This window comes from Ascaphus truei, chromosome 2, assembly GCF_040206685.1.
Source record: "Ascaphus truei isolate aAscTru1 chromosome 2, aAscTru1.hap1, whole genome shotgun sequence".
Taxonomy (NCBI): Eukaryota; Metazoa; Chordata; class Amphibia; order Anura; family Ascaphidae; genus Ascaphus; species Ascaphus truei.
The window spans coordinates 16,449,842-16,476,644 of NC_134484.1; the positions used below are offsets into that span (position 1 = coordinate 16,449,842).

Consider the following 26,803-nt stretch of genomic DNA (forward strand, 5'->3'; position numbering starts at 1 on the left):
GGCAGTGGCAGGCTATCCTGTGTGGTTTATCACTCCCACCCCCTTATGCTGACTCTCTGAGTGACATGGGTACAGATGAACTTGGTCTGAGTGCATCCAATCATGGTGGAGACCTTGTGCCCTCCCCCTCTGTGCCTTAGCGGGGAAGTATTCTAAATTATAGCCAGTTCAGGTCTCCCACTCCTGGGGTAGAGACATGGAGTTCCAGTCTCTTCCTCCAGGGATAGAGATGTGCCCTTCAGCCCTGTTGGGGCTGATTGCAGCTAAAAATTTGAACAGAGTGCCAGGCCTCAAGACTGTGAGAAGGCCGGCACCATCTAGGAGTCTGGGACATATCCTAAAACCTTATGCATTCACTGCAATAGCACCTGCAGGGGATGCTACAATAAATGATCCTGTTTTATATACCCTGCCTGAGTCTACAGTCTATTGGGTAAGGGTATGCTTGAAGACTGTCATAGTGGGGACTGTCTCCAGTAAACCTGGAGCCTGCTATGACTGGAGGTGTTGCACCAGAACCAGAATTCAGCCTGAGGATCACCAAAAGCTTGTCCTGTTTCCCCTTACCTTCGCGGCTGTTCATCTATCCTGGACCCTCACAGGTATTATGCACCATGACACCTGTAGCTTTAGCAAGATCTTCCAGAGGAAGGGAGGGGCACTGCTACATGTATATGGAAACTATGAGCCTGTAGGTATGCTTCTTAATCGGTTGGGTTCACATACAGTATATATCTGTCCTCAATCTTTGTACTTTTATTGACCCACAGAGAGCCAGGAAGTTAATATACTCAAAACTAAGTTATGAATGTGATTGAGGCTCTGTTGGAATTCTAAAAAGCTATTGTATCAACACTCTCGCACCAGATATAGAATAGATCACATAATAACTTAATTTCATATAGTGCTTTTCTCCCAATGGCACTCAAATCTCTTAGCATTTACAATATAGTGGACTTTAAGCAATATTGTACATAGGATTTTTACAGGCACAGTCTCTACCCAGATGATTGTAGAATCTATGTGTTTTTGGTGCCAGAGGTACAGGGAGATAAAGTAACGTGCCCAAGGTCACAAGGAGCTTCAAACGCAGTATCATTGTTTACAGAGTAATGTGTCACTCCTTCGGCCCTACAGTATATCGACCTCACCTGTCTTCATGAGCAGGATGACTTGAATTTTCTGCTCTTGAATGTCATCTACTATATTAGTATCATTTATTGAGACATCCAGGAAGTTAATATACTCCAAACTATGCTGTGCCATAAATTAAATAGTCTTGTAAATGTGATTAAGGCTCTGTTGGAATTCTTAAAGCTATCAACACTTCCCTGCCAGATATAGATCAGATCATCAATATGTCCACCCCATATTAAGATGTTTCTATTAAATGCATTAGATTGATAAATGAATCTTTCCTCCAACTCAGACATAGATTTGCATAGGCAGGGCCACATTGGCCCCCCATCGCCGATACCTGAATTTGTAAAAAAAAAAACAAAAAAAAAAGATTTGAATCTAAAATTATTTTTAGTTAATACAATGTTTAGAAGTTCTAACAAGAAAACTTGACACTCTAAACAGTCACTAGTGATCATCAGTTTTTTTTTTTTTTTTTTTAATAATCTCCATCCATTTACCATGTGTGATGAAGGTATTCAGACTACTCTCATCCATAGTGCAGATAATATCTTCTCTCTGGATGACCTTCAGATTCCTCAATTTCAATAAAAAATCTGTTGTGTCTTTGATGTATGATCTGATGCCTACAACCAAGGGCTGTAGCAACACATTCAACAGGGACTGAAACAATGACTCCATGGTGGCCACTATGGGTTGATCATGAGGTTTTCACAAGTCCTTGTGTACCTTTGGAAGGTGGTAAAACACAGGCACAACAGGATAATCAGTCATTAGAAATCTATTCAAGGTGCCATTAAGAATATTCCTCTTATGGGCATCCTCAATTTTCTATTTAAAAACAAGAGTTGGATTCTTAGGGAGGCCTCTGTAGTGTTGTTCATTATTTAATTGCCGATAGGTCTCTGACACGTACTGTTCATCACTATAGTAGCGCCCCCTTATCGGCAGATTTAATCACCACTGATAAATCATCCTTAAAATATTTCAACACTTGCCTATCCTCACTGGTTAAATTATTCTCACTTGTGTTACTCTGTCTCCAATTAATCTGATTAATCTCTTTTTGTACCAGTTGTATATATGCTTCCACAGCATGATTAATTGATGGTGCACAACATATACTTTTTCTCTTACATTTTTGAAGATCCATAATTTTAAGTTTTCAGGAGGGGGATACATCTGATACTGGGCTTTCCTCATTAAATTGATGACCCACTGAGTTCTCTTTCTACTGAAAAAAAAGCTTTAAATCTAAGATTTCTGAAAACTACTAATACAGATGCAGCGGCCATTATTTGAACAAATCCCAAATCCTTTTTTGTGTGCTCTGCTGTATTCCACGCAGTATTCACGTCGCATTCCCACGTTCACGCCGCCTTCACACCACCTTCACACTGCCAGGCACCCACGGTTTACCGCGGTTGATCTGTTTTAATTTAATGGTTTCGGATTTCTTTGGGTGCAATTCTTCGCGTGTCCGCCAGGTGGCAGAAATGAATGAATTGTAATGTGTACAGTTCTGTCTGTGCTACTGTGTCAATTTGCAGGTGTTTAAAAACCAGATCAAAACCAAGTATACAGTACCACAGTGGTCCATTGTGATTCGACCTTGAAGACGTTATCAAATTTAGGCGCTTCATAATAAAAACTAATAAAACTCAAAGCTGTGTGCTTTTTTCTACATTCCTACAGTATCCTTGCACAATTGCTGACTGGACTGTACACCATGTGTACATCGTACATGTATAAAAAACCTGACTATAGTTATGCATTTTTATTATTTTCTACAATTAATGCTGCAGCAGATAACATGGCGACTGTAGTAGAAATATATGAATATTTCATTTTGAAGAGAACACAATGCATACACAGCGCATCGTGGATTAATGTGATGTTACCCAATTGTGCATTGGACTTGAAACTTTAAAATAAAGCCTTAAATAAAATAAAGTCATTAAAATATTAATTTCAATGCAATAAAAGGTCTGAAAAACAACACACACAAACAAACACAATAGACAAGCAGTGTAAATGCCGCCCTAATACAGCAATGTGCACTCACACTGTAAACTAAAATGACAAACAGTACAAGATCAGACTCACAGGTCACAGATAACCCCATAAAGCAATATTGGTGTATAAACAGTAAGCAAAAAAGCAATCGCTAGGGCAATGGGCTAGAAAGCGGGAGGCAGGCACATACCACAGAAGCGCGAGCTGGAGCCTGACGAAGCACGTTGTTGTGAAACGCGTAGAGGTCACAAGAGGTCACTTTAATGCGCTTTGCTGATTGGCTGAGGTAGTAGCAGTGTACAAGGAAGTTCGGGCTGTGGTGTGATCTCTGCAGCTGGGGCGGTCCATATGTTTGAGCTCCAGCGAGCGGCTCCAGCTTGCTTACTTCAGCCTGAGCTTCACAATGGAGTGCCTCCCTTTGCTGTCATCCGTCATTGCTTGGGACTCACCCCCACGGGAAGAGGACCGGGACACCTCACTGTTGTGGGTGGCGGCTTGCAGGCAGCGGGCCACTCCTGCGTCTCAAGTGGAAGTGCCTCAGCCTCCTCCCAGGAGGTCACCTTACCGTGTGAGTCCTTTTTGGGTTCTGGAACATGGACGCACGGGTCCCTTGGAGCATCTGCTCCTGAGGCTGTGGTCCAATGTGCACCTCTCTGCAGGTGGATCTTATCTTTCATCCGGGCCAGCAGTGGCACTTTAGGTTTTAGGTGGGGAGTCCCACACCTCTGGCACCTAGATGTTAGACTTGCCTCTCCGCCCGGAAAGTCGTAGTAGGGGCAGATACACCTCAGGAAGCTCTGCCTGCTGACTTGCACTACCAGGAAGCCTCCTGGTAGTCGGTATTGGGACACAATACACCCGTCCATGGTAGGGTATTGCACGGCAGTATTGTGAATTAGATCCTGCTCTGCTAGCTCACCACGAGGAACTGAGGGTGCGGTAGCTCACATCCAGCTAAAGCCCCAGTGGTGACATTGGTCTCTTTGGTAGTTACTGTGCCTCCTCCCCCTGGTGGATTCAGGCGTACAGGCACAAGGCAATTGTGTGTGGCCTCAGCTTTTACATCGAGCCACTCACAGAAGGTGGGCACGGCTTCAGCTTTCGTGCCAAACCAGACACTTCTCAGGGCAGGGCTTAGCTTCGTGCAAAGCCCTGCACAAATCTTGCAAAGGAAAAGCTTGCAACTTGTAAACTCCTCCACGCGGTCCTCCCGATTTTGGTGGAAACCACTCATTTCATGCGCGGCAGCTCCTCTCGGGCGGAGAAGATGCCCCTTGGTAGGCAAAAACTCTCCCCCAGTACACTGCACACGTTGACAGTCCAATTAAAGCACACTGTGGCTCCCTGTGCTGGCGAACGCAATTGGTATTGTTGTAGCTCCTCAAACAGAGGTTCGGGCTTCCTGATTTTCAAGATCCCCCCCCATCGGATACTACCCAAAGACTGTGAACACCACCTGTTGAATCGTCATACTATAGTCCCCTTCCTGATGTTTATGGGTCCCAGATTGTCAAAACACCCCTTCCAAGTGCCCTACATATCAGTCCTTAGAATAGCATAAATCAGCACAGGTTACCACACACTATTTAGGGTGCAGCACAGGCTGCAGTTCCACTGGCATAGAAGTTGGCCCCTTGCTGGACACTACACCTGGCCTACACCCTATTAGTCCTTAGAACTGAAACATACCTCCTTTCTCTTACTTGCTTGCTGTGAAAGCCTGTCCTGATAAGAGATCTCAGCAGTGCCTCAAAAGGTAACAGGTTTTTCCCCACCCTCTGGGAGATTTCCCTGTTACACGGTGTTGTTTTTCTGCTAACTTGCTGGCTCACAGAATATTGAGCGTCCGACGATAGTAGTGGGGACGAACAGGACAGGCTTTTGGGTTTTTTCTCACTTTTTCACTCGGTGCAGCGCCTCTATTCCCCGCAGGCCTCAGTAGGACTGAGTGCAGTCCCTGAAGGAAAGCTCTCTGGTCCTCCCCCTGATTATCTGCACTCTCAGGCAGGAGTATATAAAACAGGAATAGTCTTTATTCTTCCATCACAGAACACAGCATACCACCGGTACTCTCTTTTTCCCTGAACTCAACCCCCAGGCTTGAGGCTCTTAAGGTCTATCCTTAGCTCTTCCCCTATTCCCTGGTGGAATAAGGGGTAGTTGACCCACTCACCTAAGAGAGGGGAAGGAAGGTGGTCAGAGCCCTAGCTCCACACTTCTAACTCTCAGCATAGAATTATAAAGAACAGAACTGAACTCTAAATTTAGGCTCTGCAGCCCCTTATGTACCCAAGGGGAAGGGCTTATGTCTGAGTCCCTGATAGGGCAGAAAAGAACACAGGTCTAGTCCCATTCCCCTTGTCACTCAAGGGAGCTGCTTAGTGCAGGGGAAAAAATGGATTAACCCTTCTGTTTACTGTTTTCTCACTCCTTGGTGAACGTCTCTGTACTCGCCAATTTCCCCACTCCCCACAACACCATTATTTATACACCTCTCTCCCAACAACTTCTTTACCCCTCAATAAAAAGCACCCCCACAAATCCTCTATTCACACCCTCTATCTTCTCCTTCCTGCTGCTGTGGATCTCCCCTAAGCCTGAAGCAAGATATACACACCTGATTTCACCCATGCCGCCTTGCCATCTCTTCCCCTGTAAAGTGTGTTAACCCTTATATTTGACTAACCTTAAAACTTGCCCCACAAATCAAGCATCTCAATAGTCTGCACTCATGGTTACTGTCCCACACTCAGTCACTCCTACCAGAAATTATGATCAAGCACTGCCATCTACAGCACCTATTCCCTCACCTACTGTCTCTGGAAGTTCCCCATCAAACCTTTTAGACTGTAAGCTCTTCGGGGCAGGCATTTCCTTTCCTATTGTCTGATTTTGCTTCACTTATTGTATTATTATAATTCCCTGTACTGTATTCTTTGTGAAGCGCTGAGTACACTTTTGGCACTATATAATAAAGACATACAATACAATACAATACAACTTAACAATGCCTGCACTGGTACCAGGGCTTATGTGTTAGGCAGGGTAGATTAGTAGCCAAAAAGGATACATGGCTACATATACTGTACATGACTTTGTGTTGTCCCTAAGTTCCAAGGTGATAATTGAAATTCATGTCTGTTATTTCAGCCAATTGATTATAGTATTACTGAGGATTCTCTCATATATATTTATCCCACAATTTTTTTTAATGAAAAGATAAATAAAGTATTATGATATCTTATGGTCCATTTGAGATACAGAAAGTCAATGGGTAGTGTATGGGGGGAAAAACTCTCTCTCTTTCCCTCTTTCTCTCCAATCAGGCGCTTGACGAAATCTTAGCCACATCACCGTCTCCCAGACCACACGTTTTGGAGCAGCACTGCCTGTGGTATGGCCAGGAGGCCCATTCAAATTGCTTAGTAAATAAGCTGGAAGGCTTCTTCTATCCAGCCTGCCGGTTATTAAATATGCCCCATAATATTTATGTTGTTTCCTCAACTCAGCATATGGCAATAACTGGTCCAGAGATGTCATCAATTTTCCTCCAATGTTTAAATGCTGGGCAGTCTGTTCAACATTCCCCTCAGCCATCACACACGATGGCCTCCATTGATGTCGAATCATTTTAGAATAGAAGAATGCAAAAGATAACTGACCAAATATTTGTGCTTCACAAAAAATGAAGCAGCACAAAACAGCCGCCCACCTGCTGTCTCCCCCTCACTACTTGGCTTCTCCAATGTTCAAGTGTTACTGCTCACAACAGGAGACTGTGAAATAAGAACACTGGGTCATAGAAAGTTAAAATACATAAATACAGTAAGAGCAAGATACTTCCGATGTAAGGGGGAGACAGGCGGCATGGCACAATAGACATTCATTTTCAAACGCCTTCATATCCTGACTAGTCTAGCAGTCTGCCATGTGTGATCTGACTGAAATTAGTCTTAGAGTTGCTTTGCAGGAAAAGGAGAAGAAGAAAAAAGTCCTACAAATGAAAATATTTGTGGGAATCCAGCTCACTGTAATCATTTGTCATTCTGTGCACACTGTGATTTGTGTCTCAGTTAAATAACAATGACGTGCACATTACATAGCAAATGGTTTGACATGCATTCATCAAAACGAAGTAATAATAGACAGCATTGTCAGCATGTACTTGGTTTGTAATGGCTACATGGAGGTAAGAGCCATTGTGTAAATAATTGATTGCTCCTTTGCAAAAAATGATTTATGATCTTTTATTATTTTCAACCTTTGCTAATGTTTTTAGTTAGTTGACATTATCCTGCACCATTCGACTGTCAAACTCTTTAGTTTTGTGTACTGTTTATAGCTGAACTATAGGAAACCATTTCGTTTCCTGGGTCACTAAACATATTTCTGTGAGCTGCATTAAAATGTGACCTGTGAAGAAAGAGGAAATCACACAACGTTTATGGCATTTGGGTTTCAGACGCTTCATTTAACTCCAGTGTATGAATAAGTACTGGAAGGAAGAATAGCCCAGAAACACTTAAGAAGCAAGAAAGAATAGTGAGAGAGCACCTGAGATACCTGCCAATTAAAATCCTTTAAATATATTTGCATATTTCAATGTAAGGTGTGTTCACAGGTATCGCTCCCTGTTTCTAAAATTGCCAGTTGTTTGTGAACTTAGGGGAAAATGTTACACAAGTCTAATCATGAACTTCAAAGTTTGTTCAGAAGTTCAAGTTGAAAACATTTTTGAATCCTAGTAAAAGTCAAGTCTAGACCCAAAAAAGTCTCATCGTCAGATTTTTTTTGTTTTGTTTATTTCTTTAAACAAATTGGGAGAACATTTTAATTCTCCATTAAAAAAAAAACAAAACAGTGAAAAGCTTTGGTGACGTTGTGTCTCTCTGTCGCAATCTCTTACTCATCCTTATCTTGTTTGTATCTTCATGAAATCTAATGGTTGATGTGGTAGGAGTGGGAAGAGGAGGAGATGGAGGGGGGCTAACAAAAATGTAACATAAGCAGGGTTTCAGTACATCAATAACTTATAATAAAGTGCACTAAATTGGATAGAAATATGATCACGATTTGGGGTCATTAATGCATTATTAGTGGCTGTGTTAATTCCCGCTGTCAGGGATTGGACTTCGGCTGAAGTGGATCCCAGTGGCAGGAACAGCAGGGAGCGTAGTAGGGGTCACAAGCAGAGGTCGGCAACGAGGAGACTGGAACAGGATGATAGCAATAGCTAGCACAGCAGTAAACACAGGAACCTTGCAGGAGCTAAGAACCAGTATAAACAGGCAAGGGAGGAACAGGAAAGGGAGGTTTATATATGCAGGCTGAGAGGTAGAGCACAGGTGCAGAGGTGTCAGGTATCAGGGTCTGGAATGTTCCTTAGTTTAGCAGCAGCAATCCCGGTGGACAAGTATAGGTACTGCAGGCTAGAGAATATGACACCCGCATTCCGATTTTGGCCGCAAAGGGCCCCTCTTTATTGAACAATTATTTGCCTTCAAGACGACGACGGAGGCCGCCCTTGGCTTCATGCTTTTGGGGGTCCCGCGCTCCCTCTGCTCACTCCTCTCCCTCCTGTTGGTGCCGGGATTCAACTTTCACCCGACTGGTAGGGGATGCTGGAGGAGAGAGCGTGCACCCCTCCTTCAACCACCCCCCTTTGGTTAGAAGTTTGATCCCAGAGCCAACAAAGGAGGAAGAGAAAGGAGCGTGGGGCCTCTGCTTTTACCCTTTCCACTGCGGGCCACCTCCTGCAGTGTCATTGCTCCAATGTTCTGGAATTTTCCTTTTCTTTAAGCAGCATGTAAAGAGCTTTGCAAAGATTTTCTCTACTTTTCCTGCTATTTTCAAGATTTTAGATGTAATTCCATCTTCCCTGGGAGCCTTCCTATTCTTTATGGAATGTATCGCCTTTGGTACTTTTTCAGGAAGAACACATTGTACATCATTGGTGTTTTCTTCTCACTCTTTATCTGCTTGTTTACGCACTGTTTTATCTGTGTTCTTTTACAATTTCTTGTAGAGGTCTTTAACTCTCTTTATGATACAGATGTAGACAACATTATTGCAACCCCTGACGCGTGGAACATACACCATGCACCAGTGGGAAAAGTGGCCATTGCTCTTCTGTGCGCAAGAACGGGTAGGACTGTCAAACGTGTTGGCTACATCTGTAAGTATGTACAATGGAGCGGCGAGTGTAGCAGCTGATTTTATCACAAGCCAAACAGTGAACTAATTTCCAGGCTGCAGAGAGCGGGTTACCCTTTCAGTTTCTTGCTGGGAACCTTTGTGTAGCCGGAGGAAGTGTTTCCTTGGGACACAGTGTTTACATCATCCGGCATACAGATTACCAACACTCCCCTGCTGTACTACCACATGCAGAAAAGAAGGCACCTTACCATCTACTGAAATTCTGGCGTGGACCCATGCAGTTTTCTGGCGATTGAGTATTACTCATACATGCTTATACCTTAGCTCTGTTTGTGAGTGCGTTTTTTATATTTTTTAATATTTTATATTTTATAGTCCTATAAATTATTTTTGTACTTTAATTCACTAGGAGTGCGCCTGTTTTTTTCATGTTTTTTGCATATATTTATTTATATACAGTAGCACCATCCAGGTACATAGGACTTTACAGCAGTAATACACGTGACATAATATGTTATAACACATAATTTGAATAAGCGCTTCAGACATAAAACAGTAGAAAAAGGAGTCCTTGCCCTGAGAGCTTACAATCTACGTGGTAAGTGAGGAGAACTTGCAGTGACAGTAGGAGGGTGTTCTGGTAAGTGCGTCTTCAAGGGGCCAAGGTCAGTGCATATAAGATGTATAGTATCAGCCAGCAGAGCTACCCAATAAAAGTGCAATCTTTTATTGTTGATCTATCATGTTCTTTTAGTGCAATCATTGACTTCTTCTCAATTACACCTCACTGCTTTATCTTCCTTAAACTTGTATCTTTGATTGTCTTTTCACCATGTCGCAGTAACATTTTCCTACATCTTCAGTTCTACACTTTTGGATCATCTTGTACAGCTCTGTAAATTAAATTTTTGTTCTTGTATGTTGGGGTTGCTTTATTTCTTCTCATTTCTTTGTGTCATCTGATATTTCTTATGCTGTTTTTTGTTGGCAATTCCTACAATTTTTGCATTTTAAACTACAATCTTCATGAGTTTATAATAATTGTGTATTAAAGTATCTCCATTCATCTTGCAAAAGCTGAAGCGATTTTTCAGCAGAAATTCCCTGCCGTTATGTTCTTGATTGTTATTTTTTTTTCTTTTAGATCAGTTTTGTTCTTTCGATCTTTGCAATAAGATGTAATTTGCAGGGAGCCATTTGGTGTTTACTTCTTTGGTCAAAACTGTTAAGGACGATGCAGTCTTACATCACGTGTATTTTGCTGGCTTTGATATACCATAGTAAATTTCATTCTTTTAGCTCAGGAAAAAACTGTAGGTAGTATGAAATACATAAATAAAAAAAACTAATAACCTTAATAACCCTTTAGTAACAAAAGTAACCAGAAGAGCTTGAGGAATCCATGGCCTTACTGACATAGGGACCTATTCAGGTAGCTTCGATAATATCACTGCCTCACGGAATGCTTTGCTATGACCCTACCGATAGGTCTGACACGTGTTATCATGGTGTCCAGAAAGAGTTATCACAAGTCAGAGGTAGGAAAATGACAATCCAAAAACACAATGGTAGATGCACAACACGATGTTGTCTCGTCGGCTTCTTGGGCTCAAATGAGGCATCACGGCCTTAAATATGGCCTGCGACGTCACATTTGGGCAGCAAATGGTTCACACGCCATTTGATTGAATGTGAAAAACATGTGCTCTTTTTTTTTATGTTGCTTCATGAATGGGACTGAAGCCAGCCAATCAGAATGTCTGTGCTTCCTTTCCCTTTAACATGACGTCACTAAAGCGAAAATGGCAGGCGTCACATGGTACTTCAGCCAATCAGATTGGGGATATACAGTAGTTCTCACAATCTGATTAGCTGAAGTACCACATGAGGGCAGCCATTTTGGATTTATTGACATCATGTTAAAGGGAAAGGAAGCACAGCCATTCTGATTGGCTGGCTTCACTTCCTTTACATGACGTCACTTCCAAAAAAAAAAAAACATGATATCATAGCCAATCACAGGCGTGAGAACCATTTTACAATCAAAAGTGACATCACAGGTCATATTTAAGACCGTGACGCCTCATTGAGCTCAAGAAGCCGTTGTGTCAACATCGTGGATTTAACATGGGGTTATTGGATTGACAGATGAAGACAGAAGATAAAGAAAAGAAAAAAAAAGTCACAGATGAAGAAAGAAGAAGGTGATACACTACCGACACACATTATTAAAGTGTGGCCGGTACAGCAAGCCGGGAGATTTCCCGGCTTGCTAGTGGCCGCCCCTCGGCGTGCCGCGCGGTCACGCGTCATCGGGAGCCTGCGCCCCCTGCACGCGCGTCCAGGGCTCCCCGAGGCGATCGCGGGACGGCGGCAGGGGGTTCCGGGGGACCCGGCGGACCCGGCAGCGGTAGGGAGAGCGCCCCGATCGGAGGGCGCTCTTCCGCTGCTTCGGCGCACGCCCGTCACCCTCCGGCGCGCGCCAGGATACTGCTGCGGCCAAGAACGGGCAAATGCTCGAATAAACTTGGCCGCAGCAGTACAAGATGAAAGAAAGAAGATTTTGGTCACCTGGTTCGGATCTTCATGGTGGATGGAGTTGGATTGAGTTTCATGACGTCACCGGACGAGAGCTTCCTGATTCAAGGTACTGTAAGATAAAAATTGAATGTATGTACTTTGATTTTTACATGTTTTTTCTTGGATTTTAATTTTTTTAATGTATATCATTGCCCATTGACTGCTAATGTATTAATATGTACCAGTTTAGGGTACAGATGAATACAGTTATAGCCAATGCATTTGTTGGCAAATGCTTTATTCTTTTGACTGTTATATTTTCTATTCATTTGTATTATTTAGATTGAATTCTTTTGATTTGTGATGTCTTGATTTTTTTTTATTTCAGATTGTTTTGCGCTTTTTTTAATGATGTATTTTGTTGGCTAATGGTTTAAATTGGTGCTGTGTAGTGGTTGTATTAATTAATTGTTGTGTTGGTTAGTGGTTTTAGCTTACATTTAATTTGGGGCTAGTGGTGTGCTTTATTTAATGTATTTGTTAGTGGTATTATTTATTTAATTGATTTGCTAGTGGTTTTATTTAGTTAATTGCTTGGTTGGCCAGTGCTTTGAATTTTTGTTTATTGGTGTTTAGGTGCTTGTTCTATCTGTTTTATTATTGTGTATTTTGGACATTCATGCATTTGTATTAGGGTGACCATTGATTGCTATAGTAGCTTATCATGCCCATATTATATGGGTATGATGTACTACTATGCCACTCAATGGGTACTGGGTGGGTATAGATGGTTCAGGGTGGGCGGTTAAGCATCCCAGGTGGGTAGTGGGGGAGGTTTGTTTAACCCCTTAATTACTATAGCGGTTATTAACCACTAGAGGTGATTAAGGGGTTAGGGGCCATAAGATTGTATTTTTTTATGTATTGTTGCTGGCATCGGAGGACGTGGCCCTGCAGTATGCTGATGAGTATGCCCTTCATGTTGGCAGGGGTAAGTAGAACAGTAAGAAACAACACAAAGGAGTTAGGGAGTGATCACAGGACCATAGTAATTGAATGAAGTAATTAAATACGTGAATGAGGTAATCAAATTGTGGGTGCAAACTGTGAACTGAAAAGTGAATCAGAAAAGGGGAAGGGGAAACACAAAATGAATGTGCCCCCTAAAAGAATTCACTAAACTGCACACCAACAAAGTGTAAAAGTTAACTTTTAATAGATTTACTTAAAACATATATTAGCAAAGAGTTGTGAACTGTGAGTTTAAAAATAAATTAAATCAACACTACCAAGCATCCATGTCATCAAATGTATGATTATACTATCCCAATTGACAACTAAATGTTGGTGGAATGTAGGGAACAAAGGATGCTATGAGTCACGGTATTAACCCCTCTGGAGCAACTGTGAGACCAGATGGTAAGTATATATATATATATGTACAAGTCAGCGACCAATTAAATGAATGAATATCCAGCGATCCTGCTATAGTTAATACCACTAGGCACTTCAATGATGAATTGTCAGTATGTTGAAGTACAAGTGCTTAAGTGGTAGAGCTGACACATGCAGCAGTAATAATAGTGAGTTCACAACATGATGAAGGTGACACTCACAGCAATTTTATAAGTGAGTTCACAGCATAAGCTCTGTGAAAACACATGTCATGGAGAGCAGGAAAGGCAGGCTCACTGACTGTGGAGATAGATAACCAAATTCTGAGGTCTACACAAATAGAACCAGGAGACTGCAAACACTACATTAAAACAGCTCCAAGTAGGAAACTGACAACGTTGCGCGTCCAACGCGCGTTTCCCTCCAGCAAAGGAGCTTCTTCAGGGACAAATTTTACTGGGGGAGAGAGGGCTGAACCCTTTAATACCCTTTAAGTACCATGATTGCAAAATCAATAGCTATCAGCTGTTGCGCATGCGCACTGAGCTCGCGCCCAAACTGACTCAATAAACTACTCAAATACTCAAAATAAGCTACTGAAATACAATCTCTGTGGAATCCTTAGAATTATACCTTTATTGTGCCATGTTTAAATGTTTTGCCGATCGTTTGCAGAGCTTCTAAGGCCATAAACCATTAGCGACGCATATGATGTCTTCTGCGCATGCGCAGGGACTTAGAAATGATTTCCATTTTGGCCTGTGCGTATTGCGCATGCGCGGGGACTTAGAAATTCTTTGCGATTTCTGCCTGTCCGTATAGCGCATGTGCGGGGACTTAGAAATTCTTTGTGATTTCTGCCCGTTCGTAGAACGGTTTTTATTTAGTTTATTTATGCTGGCTGGCTAATATTGTGTTTAATAATGGGCAAATAATCTATTATTCATATATGGATAATTGTTATTGTGCCCATTATTGTACTGTATGTGTTTTCTCGGGGGAGGTGTATTTATTGAAATGTAGGCCATGTTTTATTTTTTTTAAATACAGGAATGGTACTGCAGGCCAGAGGGGACCCCGGGGTGCCAGCGGGGACCCCAGGGGACCACCCGAGGACCCCCAATGCCCACGGAGATAACATGAGGACCCACAGACACCTGCAGGGAGGACCCAGGGACCCCTGTTGGGCCCCGGTGGCCTGCGAGGACCACTCAAGGGCCCCAGACACCCAAGGGAACCAACCTCCATACCACCGCAGATAATCTCAGCTCTCCTGACCCTAACATGTACTCGCACCACACTATAGGTAGCAGAAGCTGTATCTCCCACTAGGCGGGTGGGGGAACAGTGCTACACATATTAGAGTATGAGGCACAGCTATCCAGACAGTGTTAACCAAGGTATACCTAGCAGGGTATTTAACAGTGATAAGGCACCCATACAGGGTTCAATGCCAGAAGTCAGCAGTCCAGAATAGTATGCCATGCTATCCCTTTGAGGGATCATTGCACACATGGATAATGCCCTAGAGTTCAAAGACTGACACTGGTATGTTCTCAGGATCTCAGTGCCATCAACTTTTATACTTAAAGTGTGCTGTGTGCCCATTGACTGGGTTAACAGACCACCAAAGGGGGGAAATCAAGAACTCCTTCTCCAACGTGAATGCTATTGGATACACACACTTAATACAATGAGCCCAAAAGGCCTGAACCAAAGCTTGGCCTTATCGTGTTCCCTTAAAAATAGACCCTGAGAATGCACCGGTGTCAGTCTTTGAACTGTAGGGTATATATATGAGAGGAAGTGTATAAATATACACTAAATACCAAGAATGACAAGTATGAAATCAAATGTGTCCACTCCCAATTAAGCGATTACTATACGAAGACAAATTTCCCTAGCCAATTCCAATCTGGCTTTTGCCCCAAACACTCCACCGTAACTACCCTGCTAAAAATTTGCAATGAAATCCAGTGTGGAATGGAACGGGGACAACTCACTGGTGCAGTATTCCTAGATTTTGCAAAAATGTGTTCTCCAATGCAACTACAACACACATCACTGCGAAATGCTCAAATAACTAGATTGGTCATCATTTGAGTCTAGGCGCAAAGTCCTTTCCTGTCTTGCCTTCAAATACTTTTGCGGCAAGCTACCCATCTATCTGAACAAGCTCCTCACCCCTACCACATGCAGCACTTATCATCTGAGATCAGATTACAAAAGACTGTTCATGGTCCCAAGGCTCAACAAAGTATCCGGCCGCTCCTCCTTCTCTTACCATGCACCTCACAACTGGAACAATCTACCTGAGACTCTCAAAGCCGCCACCAGTTTAAGTTCTTTCAAAACTAAGGCTGTCTCACATTTTAATCTTGTCTGTAACTGTTACAAACACCTATAATATACATCTTCTTTAACTGTGCTTGCAATGTATTGTATATAATGTATACCCTGTTCGTATATGTAACTGTACTTGTAACCATGTATTATTTGTCATTTTAACTCTATGCCCAGGACATACTTAAAAACGAGAGGTAACTCTCAATACATTACTTCCTGGTAAAACATTTTATAAATAAAAATAAATAAATAGTGGGTTTATTTATTTCATACTTGTTGGTGCTGGTATTTAGTGTATATTTAAATACATTTCTCCATTTACCTGGCACGGCTATCAGTCACCAAGGGCTTTTTTTTTTAGGAGAGTGTGACCATTTTGAAACACATATATTTATATATAAAAAATATGCACACGGTCCCGTGACTTGAGACATTTAAATGCATAGGAGATACCGGCACACCATAAAGGGGCCTGTATCTCGGGAAGCAGGGGGTCCGGTCAACGCGGTTCTGCTCCGGAGACCCCCTGCTCTTGTACACTAGTATTAACATTTTTATTAAAAGCCTGCAATCGCTGGCGAGATATGCGCGGAGGGAGGACCCGCCCTAATCACTGCAGATCGCCGGGTGAGCCCTTTCGAGAGTGGCGAACATCACGTCGCTGGTTCCTCGCCAATTTTGGTCAGTTTGCTATCACAGATATTCAGAGTTTTCTCAATACCGTGATAAATACACTGAAAACACTGGTGGCGTAACCGGCCCAGTGATTTTTTTTATGAAGGCTACTAAAATAGGCCCCTTAAAGCCTAAGGTCTAACATGTGAATCATTCTTCCTCTTTCAATGATCAACTTTAACTTTCCTGGCTTTGTTTGCTGGGTGTTTACAGCTGTTCTGCTTCATCTCTATCTATTCAAGCCTTTTATTTGCAGGCTTGTACAAAAAGGTCAGCCTCATTCTATGGATTACCTGTCTAATAGCGGTTTCTGCACTCTGCTGAGATCTCAGCTCCCTAATTGTATTTTAACCAGTTTTACTTCCCAAGCTGTTTACTAAATCCTCTGCCATCCAGCTTAAAGTCAGCTTGTAACTTTGCCCTGGATTTAAAGCAGTGTTGAAGGTTTATACCATCATATTTTCTATATTTCGACCAAAGATTAACTCCTCCACTGCTACAAAGTGATGTGAAGCTACTCTGTATAAATGTAACATTACTGCACTTTACTATAATAGTATTTGACAACTGGTATTTTTTTCTCTCATTTTAAATATAATACTTAATAGGGGTGTTCATCTAATTTTATTTTGCCAGACACTGAAGCTGGCTGCTTTTCCCAAACGTATCCCCTCTTTTATCATTGGGGAAAAAAGAAGTATCCAGCACTCCAGGTGTTTTAATAAGAATTAAGTGTTTATTAGAACAGGATCAATAAGGGGGGGCCTTTGTAAAATGGGCCATGTCTCCTAAGTGTTAAATATTTACCCCGCCACTGAGCTACAGCATGAATGTATTTGACATATAAATGTGAGTGTGGAAATGTGAAAAGTCATTTTTCCCCTTTAATATGTTCATCAATACAATCCACACAATGATAAGTAATTAGCTAAGTTGCCGGTCGATCGGCGAAGATTTGGCTCTGGGGCTCACTAAATGGCTGTCAGTGCAGAAGAAGAGGACCAAAGATGCAAAGTTCTGTGGGGAAGATCATGTGACCAGGCAGTCACTAGATGGAATTTGTGCACTGCTAGAGAGCGGGCATGGCTCAAAAAGAGGTGTGCCAGAGCCTGTTTCAGAAGAGGAAGGGGATGTGACTTTGTAAATGGTTGCTATAGAAATTAAAAATGCTGGTTACATTATAATACATTAAAAATGTCATTCAGAGTTGTTTTTTTTTAAATGTTACAAGTATTTTCTCGTAGGACAGAACTGATTTATTTAAAATAAATGCGAATGTAAGATATTTCAAAATGAAATTTCTTCCCTCTGGGGGAAGCATGCCGTGCACTGCATACAGTTAAGTGCCAAGGAGAGACTGATGCCGCTGAGTCTCTAAAAAATCATCTTTATTGAAGTCTGCAAACCATGTAACACCGCCACGAGTAGCTCGAGGAGGATGCTCTGACGCGTTTTCGTGCGTGGAGCGTCCTCCTCGAGCTACTTGTGGCGGTGTTACATGGTTTGCAGACTTCAATAAAGATGATTTTTTAGAGACCCAGTGGCATCAGTCGCTCCTTGAGTGCATGCAGTGCACGGCATGCTTCTCCCAGATGGAAGAAACTTCATTTTGCAGTTCTCACTACAGCTGTGGCATGCCTCTCCAGGACTACACATCAGTGAGTACATTTCAATATTTTCAATCACTCACTTACCAGCAATAATCCAGCTCTAGGGTGTCTTACTACAGACCTTTTTGGGAGTCCTTGGTTGATCCTGCTTGAATTCTCCCTTAGACATCCCCAATTCAATGCTATATTAACCCATTCATATTAGAGCACAATAGGATCAAGATCATTAGGAATGAATTTTAACTGGATTGTCTACACTTTCTTTGATGCGCATTTATTCATCATTGCCGACTCACGTGCTTCGTTAAGCTCTACTATTGGGAGGTTTCTTCCACCTGTTTCTAGAATGTAAGATAGTGCATGGTCTGCAGCTTTAACTGGGACACTGCACTTCTGTTATTGGTGTTGTTACCTGCTAAACGACAAAACAGCCAATCATACCGCCTCACCACTTGCTCCACCAAGACGCATCAGGTGCCTGAGCCATGATATCTGGGACTTCAGAGGTATGCTGTCCTTCCCTCTCTTCCTCAGCACTCCTCCAAGAGCTGTCTTGCGCCCATGGTCCCGGGATCCCTGCTAGACACCCTACCCTTACATAGGCCACTCTAGGCCTCCTTACCTCCCATAAATGTCCACTCCCCACACCTCCACTCCTCATACTTCCTCTCCTCACACCTCCACTCCTCACACTCCTCTCACACCAACTCCTCTCACTTCCACGTCCACTCTCACGCTTCCCCTCCATTTCACTCACTCCCCGAAACACACACAAAAAACAGTGATTGAAAATAAAAAAAAACTATTAAATGACTCTATAAAAAAAAACTTTCACACTGACAAGACAATAACATTTGTCATGGAAAATACAATAACCTGCAAATAATGCATACTATCACTAAAACCTCCAAACACCTAGCCCATTCTGTTTCTCCCTGTCGCCCCACGGCACTGACACATGCTGTCTAAAATGACTGCTTAATATACTGTGTATTGTGACGGTAGGGGTACCCAACCTCACATAATAAAAGTTAAGACCAGCTAGCTACCCTAAAAACCTGTGTAAACTGGCTGGCTGAGCAATGTGTATATCAACCAAATGTATTTAATGACTGGTGTGGGGAATGTAAAATAACCTAAAAGGAAAAGTGATGTCAGTAAGCAGGTATTCTTTATTCCCTGTGACAATCCTTCCCCCAGTTTAGAAAGCCGGCATGTCTTATGATTTGATTTGTGGTCTGTGTGTAAATCACTGCAATGTGCTTTTGGTGTCAGCCCTTCAAGAAAGTAAATTAGATATTCCACTGTTATTGTCATTTCTATGGAGAAAGACTCAGCAATCCACTTAGTTAAGGCTGGGTCTCATCCCCGCAGGCACTGTTTCTGTGTGCCAGTTTGAATTCAGCCCTCTCCAGACAGTTTGATACATTTAGCACGCCGCCTCCTCTGGCATTGTTCATACCAACTCAATCTGTGCTCTGATTGGCCAGCAGCCCCTTTCTCATGTAAAGGATAGTCACAGGGGGATATATAAGAGGCACTGCTGATCAGATCACTAGTTTATCTGAGAGACATTCTGTGAAGGAGTTTGGATCTTGACTGTGACCCGCTGGAGATACATGTCAGAGTGGCTTCTGTGTGATCAACACTCTGATATCCTGGACGAGAAGCGGACAGAGCAAGCCTTCTTGAAGCAGGCCCCTGCACCTAGCGAGGCTAGAGTCTACTTCCCAGCCCCCCAGTTGGTATTGTATCTTGTTTTCTGCATCTTTGTTTTGTCTGATGGCTTGCCAGAATAAATCTCATTTTATTCAATAACTTTGTCCCGTCTGGAGCTATTGATCCATGTGGTTTCAGTGTAAAAGTACTGGTCTCCCGTGACATGTACTGTATGATACGATGTCTCATGAGATTATGTTCACTCCACTTAAAAGCAAGCAAAAAAACAAGAGGTGTTTTTTTGGCAATTTTTTTAAGACGCGGTTTAGAGAATGTGACTTGCGATAGAGAAGAGAGTCTTTTCACACAATATATTCCACAACTTCCGAACATGTCAAACCGTGCTGTTTGGCATTGACAATTTCAAAGCTATTAGAATACGCCCCATAGTCTTTTTTATTTTAATCCATTGTCTTCTTTGATTGCAATGATTTGCTTCATCCCAATCATTCATCACTGCTTCATCTTCTTTAAGGTTTTTGTACAGTCTTCTTTACCATATCACAGTAAAATGTTCTTACATCTTCAGTTATACATTGGTGGCTTGTCTTGCACAGCCCTGCACATTTGATTCTTGTTTTTGGCATTGCTTTGTTTCCGAACTACAATCTTCATAAGTTCTTCATAATTGTTTGATAAAGTGTCCCTATGCATTCACATGTTGTTTGTTTATTGCATTTTTTTTTACATCAGTTTTCTTCTCTCCCTCTTCGCATTCAGATGTAATTTGCAGTGAACCAATCAGTGGTCAGGCCTTGTGTCACAATGTATAAGGACTTTTCAGTCTTCAATCATGTGTTCTAGGCTATGGTCAATTTAATTCCTGTCCCCATTGGGTCCATTCCATGTCTATTTTCTGTTTGGATTCTACTTGAAGAATGAATTCATGATGTAGAAGTTTCCACTTTCTGTAACCATAACCATACTTACCAACTGATGCCTCGTCTTTGTGCTGGGCACCAATCTTTGCATTGACATCTCCCATAATGATCTTGAGGTGACCATTTCCTTTGTTGTTAAGTTGGTTGATGTCATGGTAGATGTCTTTCCCTTCATTGTCTGCGTGACTAGAGGTTGGGGCATACATTTGGATTATTTGAAGCCTCTATAGGAAGCTGAATGATGGTTCTGGCTGCTGTTTCCGATGAGCTTTCATCTCCACTATGTTGTTTCTCCATCTTTTATTAATGATTAAGCCTACTCCACAGATTCTTCAATTTTCTGTACCTCTGTAAAAGAAAATATATGAGGCCTTCAACTTTTCTTTTTACTTCACTAAGGCCAACAATATCACATTTAGGGCCTCATGCAGTAAGCGACGATTATGTGAAATCGACAAGCTTACCGATTAGTCATGTTATTGGCGATTTTTCCTCTCCTTATGCAGTAAGTGCCGAATACATTCAAAATCAAGGCGAAAACATATCCGCCCACTCTCACGATGATTTGCCGATCACACACAGGTGTATCGGCGTGCGTGGCGGGGTGATGTTACGTTCGCCAATCAAAAATCTTGCTGAATCAGGCGAAACAAGCATGTATTGGATAGCGTGCCATATTTAAAGGCAACGTGTACTGGTAATCATTCTCTGTGTTGTTGGGAGTGAGAGAGAGAGAGACGCACAGAGCTGGGCGATTTAATATTTGCATATTGACTGAGAGACTTGTTGTGTATTGTGAGAGCTTTGTCCTTTGTTGTTTTGTTTACATCTTTGTCTTGTTTTATATGTGGAAGTGTTTCGTGTGATTGGCTGTACATTTCTTGTCTGTTTTTTGTGAGTGCTGTAAGTATGCCCGCAAAGCGTGGGAAGAGTGATGCTGGTGGGAGTGGGAGTGCTACTCGTGCGAGTACGCGTCGGAGTGAACGTACTGTTCAGGGGAGTGATGTTGCTAGGAGTGCGAGTGCTGTTGCTGCGAGTGGTATTGCTGGGAGTGGGAGTGCTGTTGCTGCGAGTGGTGTTGCTGGGAGTGTGAGTGGTGTTGCTGGGAGTGTGAGTGCTGTTGCTGGGAGTGGGAGTGCTGGTGCTAGGAGTGCGAGTGCTGGTGCTAGGAGTGCGAGTGCTGTTGCTGGGAGTGGGAGTGCTGCTGCTGGGAGTGGGAGTGCTGCTGGTGGCTCAGTTGCTGAGTCTGAGTTTTGTTCATATGCAAATATGGGTACAGAAGATCTTTCTATGTTAATTAGTGTGGAAAAACAGCTTTTTATCATGCGTTACAAGGACAACAAAACTCAGGCGTACAATTTGCGTTAACTGCATACAATATTAATGCAACCTTGCTTACATGTATAGTTTTAGTAGTGAATGCTCATGTGCTTCACATATTACACCTAAAACAGCATGTTTGCTTTCTCTTGGAACAGCTAGCAGTGTAGGAAACTGGTGCTTGTATTATTATTAATTTACCTCATATATTTTTAATGTTTTTCAAGGGCGGACAAGTTCATCAAGCAAAAAAGAAATGTGGGACACAATAGTCATTGGGGTCAATGCGTGTGGGAATCATGTCAGGGACAAGCGGAATTGTCACAAGAGATTTGACGATATTAGGTCAAAATTAAAAAGGAAAATACAAGACCAACGCGTGCATGCTACTGGCACTGGAGGTGGGCCGACACCACAACGTCTGATATTAACTCCATTGGAAGAGCTGCTTCGGGGAAAATTACTTCCCGTCGTCGTCGAGGGCTTGGCTGGTGACCGTGATATTGGAATTTATCCCTCACAATTTCCACCAGGTGAGAAATATTACTGTACTAGGCGTGTCGTTGCTTACAGTTATTTTGCATATTTCCGATGCTTTTTATACTGTCTTCACAATATAAGCATACCTGCATCTATATATGTATATGTCTGATTCTGTATATATATATATTTCAAAATATACATATATGTTGTAGTCCTACTAAAAGCAATAACTAATATAGCACGTGCCATTGCGTGGTCATTTACATGTGAATTCCCAAAATGCATTGCTGCAGTGGAAGCAATTGATGGTGGGCGAAGATGGGGAACAACAGGGTAGTACACATGTGTAACACATGCTAATGAGAAATTATTACTAGCTACAGGTACAGAACATAAATATGTATAATATTATTGTGTATTTTATTTCTTTTACTCCTACAAACACAACTTTACTGCCTATTGTAAGCATGCATAAAATATATTGCATGCAACGGCCTACAAACATCACTTGCACTAACACATCTATAGTTGTTTATGAAAAGGTCCATTTGTGCTTTATGTCATATTCAGACAGCATAATGAGGCACATGTTATGTCATTGTGTTCATAACATCAACACTGCAGACGACTATTTAGCTCCTCTAACATTGTGTTAAAGCAGCTGCAATGAATATCTCATCACAGCATACACGTCAACAGAGGGGGTGGGGTTCAGCACACACACAAATTACAGGCTCATTTTAGGGTCAACTTAGTTCACACCATTCTCACCTGTTTGAAGTAATTGAAAGGTCTGCCTGATTAGGCTTTTTATGGGAAGGGAATACCGTTCTTACAACCTGACTAGCACAACTGAAGTTAATCACACTCATTTGAAAGCGTAACTCTAGCTACTAAATGCCCCAACAACTCATTAGTTATCAAAGCGTACGTCACACATTAGTTCACTCATATCTATAGTTGAACTACTATCAACGACACATTATCACACACTGCATGTGTTGTGTTGTTGAGTTACAGCCACATTCAGGTGTGCCACATCTTCTATTAATTTACCACACATATCCTGTACCAAAAACAAAACTTTTTGCAATATGACCACCTTCATGATAACCATTGTGAATGTTCATCTCATGATAGTTATGTACATTATGATACTGATATCACTACACAACATATGATTTTTATGTACAATTTTAATCTATTTATCCTCACGCATTACTGCAGAAACATAGTATGTTGTGTGTTAGGGAACTCAAAAGTTCTAAGTACACAGCCATGTACATTGTTATTACAACTATTTATGTTCACTTTCACACACACATTTTCGGTTAAGGAACTGATGCTGTTAGGTACTCATAAATACAGAACATACAATAACTGTATGTTCAATATTTACACATGTATATGTAAAACTAATGTTATTGTTATATATAGTTGCCCCTGGAGGACATGTGTCACCTGAGACGGAACAAGTGTCTTCACCTGGGTCATGCAGCTCAACACACCTAGAAGGTGAGTGTATCAGTTGGTGGCCATATAATATGTGCACTTCTATATGTAATGTTGTCATGTTCATTATTTGTTTTGCACATGTTCTTTAAATAGGATTACTTAGTGTCAGTGAAAATGAAGTGTAAGGCAACATGTATTGTGTTAGTGATGTTAACTATCATGTAGGAGTTCTGAGTTTACAGCAAGTTTTCATTCATTCATATTTCATACTGAGTCCAAACATTATTCTTAAGTCAAGGTAGTTTTTAATGTGAGGTTATAAAACGTATGGAAACATGTTAGGTGTTACTTATGACACAGTATAATTACATAGTAACACAGCAGAGATTAACATGCCATTTAATAATGTGTACATTTATTTGTAGAACATGATGATGAAGATGATGATGATGATGCCACCGCCATAGACACAGAAATACAATCAAGTGAGCATGAAGAGGTTCCAATTGAAACAGTTTTACCGCCAAATCGTCCATCAACTACCACATACGATGCAATTGTAGCTTCTGAGGGAAAAATTGTGGAAGCAGAAAATCGTCGCCATTCTGATCTGATGACAGTGCTGGAAAGGATGATTGCACTGCAGGAAGAAACGATATCACAATTGGCACATCTCCACAGAGTCTTCATTGAAGTGCCTAAACAGTTGCAAAAAATCAACACCTCATTCGAAGCATTAGTTGTTCAGCAAACCCAAGCAAATTACTTGAGAATGACTACTGTACCACATTTCAACTTCAACACCTCACAGCCAGGATCTTTACATGCTGGTCATTTTTCACCACATGCATCTGAGCTTCATTCCCCAGGTCCCAATGTTACCGGTCAAGTAGCAGACATTGCTGAGCAGGTTCCTGACGACATCCTACCGCTGCCATCTGTACTAAATCAGGAGCTGACACCTACAAAGGAGGCGACAAAATCAAAACAGCACAAGCAGTTACTACTGACCAGTTTTTGGACACAAACAAAAAAAGACACACATGAAACAGACCAACCATCACTTGTGCAGTGTCTACCAACTTACTCACATGTGTCAGTGGGCACAAGCCCTGTCGGTGAGTCACTGGCCAAAAGCCCTGTCCGTGAACAGTCACTGCCCACAAGCCCTGTAGGTGAGTCACTGGCCAAAAGCCCTGTCCGTGAACACTCACTGCCCAAAAGCCCTGTAGGTGAGTCACTGCCCAAAAGCCCTGTCGGTGAACAGTCACTGCCCAAAAGCCCTGTAGGTGAGTCACTGCCCAAAAGCCCTGTAGCTGAGTCACTGCCCAAAAGCCCTGTAGCTGAGTCACTGGCCACAAGCCCTGCCCGTGAAGTGCCAGAGGCCACTCAAAGTGGCTCTGTTGTGGCTAAAGTTGTTGCAAAACGAAAAAGGAAAATACAAGAGACAACAAGCAGGCCTGTTACTCGCTCTCAAAAGGAACAAAAAAAATAAATGTTATAAATCACTAAATATGTCTTTGGCCTTGTTTTGTTGACTTCAGATTATCTAATTAATATTGTATGTATGCTGAAGACTGTGTTGTTTCCAAACTTTCAAGTATGTTCTTGTACACGTGAAGTTTTGGAAATGTTAACAGTCCTAATTAATGAATAGTGTTATTAATATTGATGTATTAATCATCTGTTCAGTAATGGTCCACCAGGAGCCAGTTGCTATGTTTAGAGAAGCTGCCATTGACTTTGCAGCAAAACATTGCATTTGGGTGTGTTACTTGATGTAATCATTGCATGTGCATATTATTCACATGCAATTAAAAACACACCTATTTAACTGCAAACATCTTTCTTGTACGTGTACAGCAGGATTATGTGTTAAATTTTACTTACCTTTGCCTTGGCTGGGCATTGTAATGTTGTCCTTTAATCATTTATGTGTTCTTGTTTCAAGAACATCTCTGAATTTAGACTAATATATATGTAGTATGTATGGATATGCACACACACACACACACAGACACACACTTTGTGTGTGTGTGTGTGTGTGTGTGTGTATGTATGTATATATAGTACTATCTAAAATGGTATAGATTTATTTACAAAAAACATACACTTCATGCTTCCTTGTGAAAACACAGTATTTTAATAATACAGGCCTAATGTTTGTGAAGTATACTACCTGTGAGCCTATAACACTATTGGCCTAAAACAAATGTTTATTACTTAATACACTCATGTTTATCACCATTTAAATAGGTTTCATAAAAGGGATATTTACTGGCATCATTATGTTGTGTGTACTCATGTATGTATGTATGTATGTATATATATATATATATATATATATATATATATATATATATATATATATATATTATATATATATATATATATATATATATATATATATATATATATATATATATATATATATATAGTTATACGTTACCGTTCCGGTTCCAAGGATAGGTAAACAAGAGACAGCACTCAATGTTGAAAATCAAAGTGTATTAGTGAAAGCAAAAATACAAAGGGTTTCTGGATGTATTTTTGCTTTCACTAATACACTTTGATTTTCAACATTGAGTGCTGTCTCTTGTTTACCTATCCTTGGAACGGTAACGTATAACTACATTCTCTATATGGGACGTGCACCTGTGGCTTACCAGCACCTATTGGAGTGCCAACTGCCTTATCTGACTATATATATATATATATATATTTATTTATGAGAGAGATATATATATATATACATATAGACACGTAGTTAAACTCATGCAGACAGGGAGTTAACCAGACTTTCAAATACACACAGAAATGTATGAGGGAAAAAAAAAGTTACTTTAGCAGGTGTGTGTGTTTATTTCATTATATGGCTGTGTAAGCACTATTTCTAGACAGTGCTCTATTTTATTTTTTCTAAAACCACAATGTGACTTAATTAAAATTCTACCAATGTTGTGAGAAACTAGATAAAAAATGATACATGTTTGTCAGACAAACGGCTATCACAAACCACAAACGTTAAACCAATTATTTCAACAGATACAATTGGTGGATCAAAAAAGGAGTAAAAGTTGATACTTT

General features: G+C 41.4%; 1 protein-coding gene across 1 annotated transcript; it reads left to right on the plus strand.

Annotated features, from left to right (window-relative positions):
- Positions 1-7,339: 7,339 nt before the first annotated feature.
- LOC142488082 (uncharacterized) lies at positions 7,340-26,790 on the plus strand. Its single transcript, XM_075588457.1, has 7 exons — positions 7,340-7,345; positions 9,011-9,074; positions 9,182-9,331; positions 10,154-10,207; positions 23,699-23,776; positions 24,142-24,834; positions 26,762-26,790. The coding sequence occupies exons 1-7, from the start codon at positions 7,340-7,342 to the stop codon at positions 26,788-26,790; spliced, it is 1,074 nt and encodes a 357-aa protein (XP_075444572.1).
- The last annotated feature ends 13 nt before the right edge of the window (positions 26,791-26,803 follow it).

What these genes read in the sequence shown, in the direction of transcription:
- LOC142488082 (XM_075588457.1), top strand. An exon ending in TATGGAATGTATCGCCTTTG is followed by an intron (nt 9,075 to 9,181) that starts GTACTTTTTCAG and finishes AATTTCTTGTAG; the next exon opens with AGGTCTTTAACTCTCTTTAT. An exon ending in CAAACGTGTTGGCTACATCT is followed by an intron (nt 9,332 to 10,153) that starts GTAAGTATGTAC and finishes ACCATGTCGCAG; the next exon opens with TAACATTTTCCTACATCTTC.